Raw genomic sequence first — 13,520 nt, forward strand, 5'->3', positions numbered from 1 at the left:
TTTTGACAAAAAGTGGGGAGAACCCATGAAAACTGATCCTGTGAAACTTGTCAACTTAGTTCCTTTTGCACAAAATTAGTTCCCTTGTACATTCTTTCAAAATAGTTTATCAACCGTTACACTATACACTTTTTCTTTTATTGACCTCCAAAACTCCATTCTCATCTTAGTATTACAACAGATGTTCTGAATTTTACAGGCATTTGTGATTGAATTAGGTCAGTTACACAGGAAAGAATTGGTATATTGCATTATGAAAACTGATTTCCAAGGGTGTGATCTAGTTCATTTTTCACATGGGTGTGAAAGTGTAAATAACACTTGTTTTTGAATTCAGTATCAGACTAAAACAATTTAAATTTAAGTAAGAATTATTGATAGCTCAATGTCAAATTGTACCAAAAATTTTACTACCAGGGTTTCTTGTCATTTTTTGCTATGTAAAGGTTGTCAGTTGATTGGTTTAAGTGCTTATTTTTAATTGTAGCTTTATGTTTAGATCATGATTACCTGATTCAACGAATGCTAAAAAATCAGAAGATGCTTCTAGAGAGGATCGAGAAATTAGAGTCCAAAAGTAGAAACGAAAAGAAGTCGAAGAAGATCAGAGTTCGAAGGACGACCAGTGTAAGGAAAAGTAGTTATTTAGCTGGAAAGAGAAATTTGTTTTTCTTATTTATTATGTTTTTTTCTCGATTTCGAAATATTGAAATATATAATTTTTAGAGAGTTTACTGCTCTGGCTTCAGATGCTAGTTAAAAAGGGGAATAACACATTTTCTTGGCCTTTTATTTAATTAAATAGTTTTATTTGTAGTTTCAAAAACATGTTTTCATTTCAGAAATACATCAAAAACAGCTATAAGAAAGTTGCTGAAAAACACAATAAGAACTGGGACTTTGATCAAAGGTATGAAAATGTAACAATGTAACTTTCAAAATGTTTAGCTATTTGAAAGATGGAAGGCATATGATTGATCATCGTCAAGTAGTTATAGATTCTATTTATCATTTAAGGGGGGTTTCAATAATTGGTAAAACTTTGGCCTGCAATGCCAGTTTACTACCATAATGTCATTTAAATTTAAAAATCTTTCACCTGCGGACCAGTTATTGGTATTGTAAAGGAGTGTAACTGATATGTGTCCAAATTGCAAACAAAAAAAGCAACATTAGAATTATTTGTCAAAACATTGGTAACAAGAATATATTCAGGGTTTTTTAAAATTTTCTTTCCACTTAGGGGGGTCTTCCTACAAGGGGGTCCATAAGGTGTCTTGACCCCTCTGGAAACTGAAGGCACTTTTGTGGCATTGATTCATATGGTATCAAGATTACTAACATTTTAGGGACGTATCAACACCAAATAAAAGCTCAAAACCTTGCAAATTAAGTGAAAACCCCTTTTTAAAAATAAAACGTTGACTTTACATTTGCTAGATGCATTATATTACAGTGGTTTTTTTAACTTTACAGCGCGTTTGCCGACTGTAATCATGAGTTAACCCAGAAGGTTAAATTGAACGCACCGGCGCTGGATAAGACCATTACCCAGGATGAGTTCCAAGGTACATAACCGTATTATTGTGCTTTTATTGTTGCCAGGCTACTGTATATTTAAAAAGTTAAAGTTTAAGCGTCTCTCTTATCAAGATGTAGTATAAAAATTAGTAAATGTTTTATTTTTTTCAGTTGGAGTTCAGACCACCTTCCATTCAATAAAGTACTACAGTGGCAAGAAAACAGATACATACTTGTGTGAGAAGAAATATAATCAAACAAAAGTGACGGTACGCATCCATGCTTTCTTTAATTCCGTTTTCTCAAACCAGTATTATTGTATTGGCCTCTTGGAAAAAAACTTACAAAACTCAACCATAAATGCTTCTTGTATTGTTAGAGTGGTGCTGATTCATACTTTTTGAGCTCATAATTTTTATACTTGTGTGAATATTTGAGCAGGGCTTAGGTAAGTTTCTTGATGAGCCACGTCTCTGTATGATCAATCTGTCGAGAGAAGAGAATCTCAGCAGATATTTTTCATGTCAATTATCGAATTTGAGTTAGCTCTCCTGCACCCAGTATTTCCATTTGAGGATTATCGCCGGAGATGGACTTCAAAAGTGGGAGTCAAGGGTATTTTTTAACTTTGAAATGTCATTTTTTAAATTTATAAAGTTAATGAACAAGTCCATCTATGAAAAAGACACAACAAAGATTATAAAGTTACTAGCCAAAGATTCGAAAATTGGCTGCCTTCCATAAATATTTTTAAATTCGTTTTCCAAACGAGGAATTTTCGAGGAATTTTCGAGGAATTTTCGAGGAATTTTCGCTCCCTGTTTAAAAGCACGGTCCATTAGTACAGCAGAACAAAAATTTTCCTAAGATGCAATACGAATGACCTCAGCTCCAACGCAAGAATAAAACATGTTGGAGGGCATTTTGCTAGAACAAAATGGGAGACGTACAATCTCTAGTCAAAAAGTTTTATATCAAGGTGACCGTTATGTCCGTGATGTTAGTTATTATTATACTTCACTTTCTTTTTAGATATAAATTTGATAGGTCGATTTTTCACGTTTTCGAGCACTGTCTGAAAGTAACTTTTTTATTCAATTGAGCATAACTTTTGATCTAATGAATCGAATTTAATAAATGACCCATCAAAATCTAAGTCTATCTTTCTTCTTTGCAATGAAATAAGAATGGATCTTTTAAAACTTTTAGATTCTGAGAAAATTAGTTTCAAAGAGAGAAACTTATTTGTGGCGCACCCGGTACACTGATACTTTGTCGGTTTAAGTGCTCAGCACAAAATTTTATATTAACTTTCATTGTCGTTCTTTTTGTTAGATATTTTGCAAAATTTTATATTAACTTTCATTGTCATTCTTTTTGTTAGATATTTTGCAAAACTTTATATTAACTTTCATTGTAAATCTTTTTGTTAGATATTTTTAACTGATACTTTTAGCAGGTCTAAAGGTACTTTTAGGTATTTTTTTATGTCTGTTTTTAAATGTTTCAAACTCTTTGTATATGTGTATGTATTATATCTAAGAAAAGTTTGAAAATCTCTCATGGATCAAAACACTACCCTCAACATAATCTCAGCAAAAGCTGAAACATCATCACACCCCAATTGCTCGACCGACAATACCAACAAATATGATACAAAACAACAAAACATTTAAACAAACAATTATACAAAGAAAAAGAAAATGGCAAGATGAAGACAAAGCCTAGAGTCAGGTGTGGTACCAGGAGTAAGCACTCTCTGGCGCCCGCGAGCCACCCGTCATCTTTACCAAAGAAGAAATAGTGTTGATCAGACACTATTTCGTACATAAAAAAACATTATTTTACCAAATATTCTTATTTTATCAAAAACGAAAATCATTTTGAATTTCTTAGCTTAATTAATTTGTCATCGTTTAAAATTTATGAATCTTAAGGCTAGCGATATTTCGACTATGGGATTCAAAAGTTCTGGATGCTGTTAAGAGTTAGTACTAAGTCCATTTTGGCAACGTACTAGTAACCTTTTAAAGAAGTCTGAAGTTAAAATTTTGAATTCTTTTGACCCCGCTGTAAATCTATGTTCAAAAATTGTCGGAACTCTTTTATGTTAGGCGATAGAAAGCGATAAATATGAAAACTTTTTCATCTTTTTATTCTGGCGATAGAAAGCGATGGAAAGCGATGGAAGGCGACAGAAAGTTATCGCCATGTTTCCATTGAAAATTGAAAAAAAATATTTTCCCTCACTTTCTGTCACTTTCTATCGCTTTCTATCGCTTCTTATCGCCCAGTGGGAACCAATTCAACAATTCAAAAGTACGAAAATATTATTAAAACTAATCGGAAGTTTAGGAATGTGGTCTTTTAACCTTTTTGGAAAGTTGGAAAGACGATCTGATCGAAAGATGTTGGAAGGTAAGGTGCACAATCTTCCCAATCCTTGTTGAAAGACCAACTTTAAAACCTGTCGAAAGATGTCGGAATATGAAATTTCAAAATATTAGGAAGTTAGGAATTTAATTTTTCAAGCCTGTTTTAAAGTTTGAGAATGTGGTCTTTCCACGTTTTTGGAAAGTTGGGAAGACGATCTGGTCGAAAGATGTTGGGAGGTAAGATGCACAACTTCCCAATCCTTGTTGAAAGACCAACTTTAAAACCTGTTGAAAGATGTCAGAATACGAAATTTCAACATATTAGGAAGTTGGGAATTTCATTTTCCCAGCCTGTGTGAAAGTTTGAGAAGGTCGTCTTTCAACTTTTTTGGAAAGTTGGGAAGACGATCTGGTCGAAAGATGTTGAAAGGTAAGGTGCACACCTTTCCAATTTTTGTTGAAAGACCAACTTTCAACTCTGTCGAAAGGTGTTGAAATGTGACCTTCCTACATCTTTCCGACGATTTGAAAGACATTATTTCGCCCAGTGATAGCAACACAGTCTTCATCAGTAATGTTTCTAACCTTCAACGGTTTATTTTCATCTGATGTTACGTCAAAGTAAGTTTGCTTACAGGTCTCCTCTCCGCAATTACAATCTTGTGAACAGTTACTGCAGCAAACACGTGCTGGCTGAATGGAAGAGATTTCTGTATCTTTTTCACTAAAAGGATTAAACAGTTTTTTCCTTAGACATACTGTGTGATCCATGTAATTTCGGACATCATCAGCAATTTTGGTGCATTGGGGAAAGTTATATAAAGCTGCATGACAATCAGGGGCATTTGAACGACCTGCGCGACCAATTTGTTGGACATAATCAACAAGGTTATGTGGAGGACCAAAATGAAGAACAAATTTAATGTCTTGACAATCAACTCCACAGCCAAGGGCGCTGCTACATATAATGACTCGGTGATCTCCTTTGTCGCTAGATGTTAAAGATTTCAAATAACTATCCTTTTTGTGCAGCCAAGAACTAGCATGGTACAAACCAAGAAACTTCTCAGAACTACCAAGAGAACATAATAAAAACTGGTCATAAAGCCATCCACATAAAATCTGGGTGTGGCAAAATTTTGGGACAGTCTATACCATTGTTTTTAATTAAGTTGATAACCCACTGAAAACAATATACTGACTTCTCTTCACAGTGAAATATAGACAGCTTGATATTTGGACGATCACTACAGGAAAACACGGTACGAAAGCCTTTTTTTGATACACCACAAGAGCCACTGATTAAATCAAAGTTGTTTTGATGAACAGTTGCGCTTAAACAGAGGATAGGACATGCTCACACATAAAACTTCGAAGCTCACCAATTCTTCCAAAGGCTTCTCGAAAAGGTTCTTCATTAGAATTATCACTGTGACCCCAGGATACAAGTTGTGCCTCGTCAACCACTAAGCATTTTAAGTGTTTTTGAAAATAAGACAATGACAAAAGCTCTTTAGCATCAGACTCTAACCAAGCCTCTGGTGTGCCAATAAGAATGTTGAAACCCTCATTCTTAACAGTGTTTACGTTGGCGCTATCAATTCGGCATGCTCTTATTCCGAGTGGCATGAAGAGTTTATTTGCTGAATCAATTTGGTCTTTAATTATTGATTCCAGAGGAGCAATAACTGCAACTATTGCTTGGTTAGTATGCCCTATCAATTGCTTACACACAGAGGGAATCAAACGAAAAATTAGGCTTTTTCCATAACATGTTGGTAAAATAGCCAATGTGTCATGTCCATTCACAATGTTTATAATTGCTTCAAGCTGCTTCGGTCTGATGGTAAAACTTTCATCAATTTGGGACAGTGACTTTCTGACAGCATTTGCGATCCCCTACGAATGTGAATTGTATTTGAATTGTACAATTCAAATGTATTTCAAAGAAGGTTCAGTTACAATTCAAATAATAATTCATATACATTTCGCAGTTAATTCAAAAGCAGTTCATGAACTGCTTTTGGATTGTATAATTTGGATTGTATTTGAATTATGAATTTCTAAGAATATAGTTAGCACTTCAAATGCACTTCATAATGACATTTCAAAAGCAATCCATGAACTGCTTTTGAATTGTATAATTTGAATTGTATTTGAATTGTGAATTTACAAGAAAATAGTTAGCAATTCAAAAGCATTTCGAAAACACATTTCAAAAGCAATCTGTGAAATGTTTTTGAAATATCTAATTTGAATTGTATTTGAAACATAGAAGTCATTCCATTGCACATTTCACATTTCAAATGCAATCTAAATCATGCATTGTGGGCAATGCAATTAAAATTGGACAAGATGGCAGAATTTGAAAACACCAGAAGATTAAGAAAATTTGCAATGCTTATTACGAAAATAAATTTCATTATCAAGAAAGATTATTTTATACTCATATGAAATTTAACAAACCTGTTACCTCCTTTTAATTCAAAACATTCAAGCATTCAAGAAAAAGAATGAGGTTGTTTAGTGGAAACTCAATCAAGACTTCCAGAACATGGACTCCTACAAACGTAAGATTTTATTTAAAAAGTATACAAGCAGCTTCTCTGATCTCCGTTTATAGATCGCAAAATAAATGGCTAAAAACTCGGACCCCTCTTTGCTATCTTTTCCTTTAAAAACCAAATATATTGATGCAAATTTAGAACAGGTACAAAAGTCATAAAAAATCAACAACTTACATACATTATTGCCATATAATGTAACAACCATTTTTCAAAAAAGCCACAATCAACAACCTCATAATACATTCTAGAGTATTTCACATTAAAAATATAATTTGTAAAGCTTTCCGTCTTTCAAGTAAACCTTCCTTGACTCTGAAAAATCTTGAAGTGGTTTGTTTTGATTTTGGAGTTCGATTTTCTGACAAGCCTGGGCATGCTCAGTACTGGATTACATTTGAATTATTTAATGTTGCTATTTTTGTTTTCCTGGACATTTCAAATACCATCCATTCTGGATTGTATTTGAAATACATTCGAAAACTCTTTTGAAAATCAAAAATACAATTCAAAAGCATTTCAGATTGTGAATCACATTTGGATTGTTCTTCTTTTATTTCCAAAATATTTCAAATACATTCAGATTTTGAATTGCAAATGGATTGTTCTTGGAATGTATTTGAATTGCAAAACAATTCGTAAGGGATTAAATTTGCATTGGCCATTTATTGATTGATTGAGTCGATTGATGTGATTGATATTGGTATTTGCTGTGTAACACAAAAATTTGATTGATGTGATTGATATGCAGGTATTTGCTTGTAGCACAAATAAATTTGATTGATTGGATCGATTGATGTGATTGATATGCAGGTATTTGCTTGTAACACAAATAAATTTGATTGATTGGATCGATTGATGTGATTGATATGCAGGTATTTGCTTGTAGCACAAATAAAATTGATTGATTGGATCGATTGATGTGATTGATATGCAGGTATTTGCTTGTAGCACAAATAAATTTGATTGATTGAATCGATTGATGTGATTGATCATTTATAATATAATAATATTCTGCTGCCACATCAGTTTCTTCTACAAACAACAACAACTCCCCCCAATCCACCAGCAACCACACAGTACAGGTAATAATAATCCTTTTTATTGTTACTATCGATAACGAGATTTAGTTTTTGAAACAAAATTGAAATATCCAAGCAGTCATAAAGCATAAAATAGTGCAAGACATGCCAGTTGTTGTGTTGTTGTTGAAATATTTTAAGACACTGCTACTCTACAATTTTCTTCTAATCAAAACAAAACGAAGCGAGCGCCAACTTTGAACGATAATTATGTAGACATTTTAACAGCCAATCAGATTCTGCGGACAAAATTGGCATCTTCAATATTTCCTGGCCTTTCTGCCATTCCTATATTTTCCCGTTTTCTCTTTAGTGCCGAGTACACTAGCTACACACGGACAGAGAAGGCCAGGTTTCCTAGCTAATTTTATGTATACGAGGAAAATGTTGCATTTTTAATTGGAAAATAACTAAAATGTCATTAAATTTACTTTATAGTACTCCAATCAAAATGATGGGCATACTGCAGAAATATTTCAAAGCTCAATCAAAAAGTCCACCCTCGCGAGCCAGGGCCGATAAACGATTCTGCGACTTAAAGAGGCCAGTACCGTATAATTGGGGGAATCGTTTAGGGCCCTGGTACTTTAGAAGAGAAAATATCAAGAATCTTGATATTTTTCGACCTTTGGACTTTGGCAGCTTGAGTGTGGGCAAGATGTTGCGAAGATAAGTACAGTCGAGCTGCGAACGCACTTACTAGGATAATTTCCATCAAAATACTGTGAATAGATTTTCGACGTGTGACTATTGCTCCTATGAATAAGACAATTTTCGTGTGGAAGTGATGAATTCAGCAGTAAAAATGTCAGAAAAAATGTGGAATAAATTCAAATAAATGCCCTTGGCGCTTGGGTTATTGAGGTAAGTAAGTAAAGAAAAAGTTTATTCTCTGATGTACATTTAAGATTTCTTGTAAGGCTTCAATAGTTAATAATACTGTACTAACTAAACTTTATCTAAATTTTCTTATCATCGGTTTGTGGCTGGAGTGGAGCTTTTTTTGGTTCTTCAACTTTATATCACATATGTCAAGAATATGTGTCAAGATAAAGGTCTTTACAGGTTGTCGTACCAAAATATTAATTTAGTATTAGAGGGATTTTCAGTAACCTTTTACCTTAAGGATTAATTTCAGCATGTGATATGCCAGGCGTCCGCGCTCGATAGGATCGATCATCGGAACGGCTCGATGACGGATCGATATGTGATCGATGGATTACTTATCGATCCGGATAGGAGATCGATAGAGGATCGATACTCAAGATTTTTTTAAGCTTATGATTAGTTATCGATCTATCATCGATCTATCAGCGATCTTTTATCGATCTTATTGACCCTATCGACTCTTTCTAAAAATTGAGCTCTAATATTAATCGATCTTTCTTGCTATCGATTACCTATCGACACCTATCGATTACCTATCGACACCTATCGATTACCTATCGACACCTATTTATTACCTATCGACACCTATCGATTTAAAATCGATGCATAATCGATTAACGATCGATGACGAATCGATGACGAATCGATGACAAATCGATTAACGATCGATGACGAATCGATATACTCGATTGAAATACTAGCTCGATAATGGATCAACGAAGGATCGATACTCAAGATTTTTTTATGGCTGAATCTTCCATCGATCTCCTATCCGGATCGATAAGTAATCCATCGATCACATATTGATCCGCCATCGAGCCGTACCGATGATCGATCCTATCGAGCGCGGACGCCTGGGATATGCAATACGTGATCTTTTTTTTGTGGATTTAATTCGCCAATTCAAATCAATTTTTTAAAATTTGACGTGGATTTAATTTCAAATTTGGCAAATTGGAGACACTAAAATAGATGCAAATTACCAATGATGTACTAAAAAGGTGTCATGATATTCTTTTTGTAAAATTTTGTAGGGATTTTGCCTAAACCTTGCTTTATCCTTTTATCCTCCGAAATCAGCTTTCAACCACCCCATATGCCATATCATCAGCCTATAACTAGCTTGATTATATATGTGAATGAAGATTTTTTTATTTAATTAAATGTTCAAAGTTACAGTGACTCAGATATGATAACATAGACGATACCATCAATTTTAGGGTTACTTTCATAAGTGTGGGGTAACTTTTATAGCCATCCGATTGCATTTTTCTCTGGTTTATGCTTGATCTGTAATTCAGAAAATTTGCAACCATGACTTGTGAATTTCATTTGACATTACTTGCAGATTAGAAAGAGTTGTTTGTTTGGAGTTTATAAATGTTACCCCTCATTTATGAAAGTAACCGGCGGTATTATTAAGAAATTTTATATAAATTATGCTTCAAAGCTAGTAAGCTAAGTATTTCTAGAAATAAACTAAAATGAATGGTCATGTTAAAGTATTTAAAGCATTGGGGGAGGCTTTATCACAAGTCGCCATCGGTCAGAACATATGTTTCAAACCCAAACAGATCCAGTGTTTTGAATTTTTGATGGAGGGACATGATGTTGTATCAATCTTGCCAACTGGTTATGGGAAATCTCTAATATTCCAGCTTCTCCCTTGGATTCTTCCTCAAAAGTCACCTGGGAAAGGAAACATCGTTATTGTTGTTTGCCCATTGACTTCAATAATATCAGACCAAATTAATGTGTTGAAAAATCTTGGTGTAAAAGCTGTGACTTTACCCACTTCTTGGAATGAAGAGTTTGATGAATCGGTTCCAGATCTCTTTCCATGTACTAATAACACAGAACAGTCAAAACCAGAGTCTGAGTTATTAAATCCATCTTTCACACTCCTATTTGGTCACCCAGAGGCATTGCTTAGCGAGAAGTGTCGCAAATTACTAAAGTCCGAACCTTATCAAGAAAGGGTCACAGCTTGCGCTGTTGACGAAGTTCATTGTGTAGAAATGTGGTAGGTTTTATTTTGAGTACACTGATAAACTTTTGTAAAAAATACTTTTAAGCATAAAAAATGATCAGAGAGGAGAAATGATAAGAGTTCAACTCTTATGAAGAGCTGTTTAAGTCAATTTGAAATTACTGTAGTCTTCTTTTTAATGGCTTCAAATCCTTGTTTGAGGTAGATTATTTCAAGCATTATAGTAATTGATCATGTATAATAGTGGTTGGCGCAGACTTGACTTCCAAAATTCCTTATTTTAAAATCCTTTTGATTACAGGGGAACAGATTTTCGAGAACTAATTTTCTGATTTGGGTGCCATCAAAGCACTGATTCCAAACATCAGGTTTCTTGCTGTGACTGCAACATGTACACTTGAAGGAGTTCAAAAACTCCAAAAGGTTCTTTGCATGAACAATCTAAAAACTGTTTTTACAAGTCCGAACCGGAAAAACATCTTTTTAGATGTAAAATTTCGAAAACCCACTGTACATGGCTTTAAAGGTGTTCAAGAAATTTTGCAACCAATTGCTTTGAAGCTATTAGAACTTGGCACTGAGTACCCGATGACTGTGATCTACTTGGATCTGAATCTAAGCAAAGAAGCATACAAACTTTTTGAAAACATCATGAAAGAAAAACAATATGTTGATCCAAAAAAACTAGTACCTGAAGGTCGTTTATTTAATCTTTTCCACTCCCATTCAACTAATCAAATGAAAAAAACTATCCTTAATGAAATCAAGACATCAAGTTCAAGGATCAGAGTTTTATTTGCAACGACAGCACTGGGGATGGGTGTTGATGCCAGGGACATCATTCATGTAATTCACATTGGTCCACCATCAACAATGGAAGAATATGTCCAGGAATTTGGAAGGGCTGGGCGATCAAAACAAGATGCTTGGGCAACTTTATATTATAACAACTCAGATATTGCTGCGAACAGACATGTCAATGAAACAATGAGAGATTATTGTTTGAGTCGCTCTTGTCTTAGAAAATTTGTAATAAATTTCTTTGGCCACCGACACTTACCACAGAACAGATGCTGCTCCATCTGTGATACTAGTGAACAATTTTCAAATGGGTATGCACCAAAACTATTTAGAAAACTAAAGGACACAGTCAATATCATTGAAGCAAGCAAAGAAATTGACAGTATTTTGAAAAAGTGGCAGGAAAACATTTCAATGGATACCCTTTTCAGTGTGTCAAAAGTCATCACGGGAGACGATGTCATCTCTCAAATAGATAAAATTATAACAATTGAGGATTTGTTGTTAAAAATGGACATTTCTGGTAGGGCAGCTCAGTCAGAAATCTTTTGCATCATTGAGGAAATCTCATCAACAACATATTGAAAGGAATTGACTATAAACTTTTTTATTCTTTGGTTTAAAAATACTTGTGAATAGCCATCTGTGTTGTGCTATTCACTGGATGTGTAAAAAAACCTTTACTTGTGTCATTTCTCTGTCAGAGATTGAGACAAAACAAATTAGTTTAAAAATTGAAATAAATTTTGAGTGATGGGTAGAGAGTGGGACCTTTAAACGAATCGAGTAAAGCATTGATTGTATAGCCAAAAAAATAAAGCATGTTTTTTTAATAATTGGGGTTAGACTTTTTGAGACTTGTCTGAATGAATTGTGGATTACAAGGAGATTTAAAATTCAAAATATACCAACTTCAATAATGTTATTCTGTGTTGCCTTTTAATTCTAATTTAATTTTTCATTTTGCAAAAAGGTCTGCTTTTCAAGTTATATCCCCCATTTTTGATTATCAATCTTTCAAAAATTTTCACCCTTGTGTGACTATTTTCTGTCATTTGAAATTAATTGGGCTTTGTTTTAAAAGTTAAAAGTACGATTTGTGCAACACAGATAGCTATTAATATTTCAATAATTATATAATGAAAAATTTGGTAATTCTTCTGGATATGTTACTGATCCCATAGACGTTCCTGTGTAGAATAGAAGAACAATAGCTTCTTATTGTTGTGTTATTCTTTTAGATTATTTCATATGATAATATTTCTCCATGCCCTGGTCCATTCACTCCAAGAAAAACTAATTTTTCAAAAAGTCAGGGGAATTTTCTTTTAAAAAAAATGACCCCCTTGATTTATTAATTAATTAATGGTGTAACGCTTAATTTTATGGTGTTTTTGTGAGTTTGGAAAATGCTCACGTTTTGCTAAAATTCAGGAAACATGGGAATATATAATACAGTTCAGTTAAAATGTCTAATCATATTATATCAGATTATACGTCTTTCTCTTGTTTTGATATTTTTATATAGTAAATTTGCTTGCTAAGATAATAAACTGATTTGTTAGTTAGATTATTTTATTTTGACCAGTAACGATGGGATTTAGAAAAATCATATCATAAGCAAATAATAATATTTCTAGTTATTTATAAAAGAGAACCAGAAAGATCTGGCCAAATTTTATCGACATTTTATCAACATTTTTCTTTTGTATGGTAGATCTAGGGATACTCATTTGCAGAGACTAGTTTGGTCAACAGAAGTTTCAGTTTTATTGAAATATGGTGCAGCGTGCAAGGTGCAGATCAAATCTGTGTTTGGCTGGGCGCACCAGTCTTAATAATTTATTATTAAGATACAGCCTGTCTATTGAAACAACTTTCAACAATAATATTTAAGAGTTTTTTCCTAGAGAATTTTTCAGGTAGGAAGGGCATTGCCCAAAATATAAGAAAGGAATATAGTAGATAAGGTATAATTCGTATATAAATAATAACTCACTACATGGTGGCTACATAGGTGAAATGAGGTTGGCTAATTATACTAAAACTTGGATTAAATTATTTTCATACAACTTTAGTAAGAAATAAAAGCCTGGTAGAAGAATTAAACTGGACATTTTTACAGGAAAATGCTCTACTAGACCAAAGTTTATATCAGTAATACCTGAAGGGAACTGTTTTGGGGAAGATTTAATTCTGGCAAGCAGCAAAAATGAAAAAAAATGAATTTGTGAGACGTAAATCAGTTGATGTAGAAATTAAAAGGGAATTATACAAAAAAAAATTTGAGGAGAGGTGT

The 13,520-nt window shown here is 33.5% G+C and overlaps 1 protein-coding gene across 1 annotated transcript; it reads left to right on the forward strand.

Annotated features, from left to right (window-relative positions):
- Positions 1 to 9,914: 9,914 nt before the first annotated feature.
- LOC136798304 (ATP-dependent DNA helicase Q1-like) lies at positions 9,915 to 11,806 on the forward strand. The gene is made up of 2 exons (XM_067054892.1): positions 9,915 to 10,453; positions 10,747 to 11,806. The coding sequence occupies exons 1-2, from the start codon at positions 9,915 to 9,917 to the stop codon at positions 11,804 to 11,806; spliced, it is 1,599 nt and encodes a 532-aa protein (XP_066910993.1).
- The last annotated feature ends 1,714 nt before the right edge of the window (positions 11,807 to 13,520 follow it).

This window comes from Clytia hemisphaerica, unplaced genomic scaffold (genome assembly GCF_902728285.1).
Source record: "Clytia hemisphaerica strain Z4C2 unplaced genomic scaffold, Clytia hemisphaerica genome assembly, whole genome shotgun sequence".
NCBI classification, from domain to species: Eukaryota; Metazoa; Cnidaria; class Hydrozoa; order Leptothecata; family Clytiidae; genus Clytia; species Clytia hemisphaerica.

Bases quoted from the DNA above. Each gene is read 5' to 3' on its own strand.
- LOC136798304 (XM_067054892.1), top strand. From the start codon at position 9,915: ATGAATGGTCATGTTAAAGTATTTAAAGCATTGGGGGAGGCTTTATCA. The intron at 10,454-10,746 runs GTAGGTTTTATT...CGAGAACTAATT, and splicing joins GTTCATTGTGTAGAAATGTG to TTCTGATTTGGGTGCCATCA.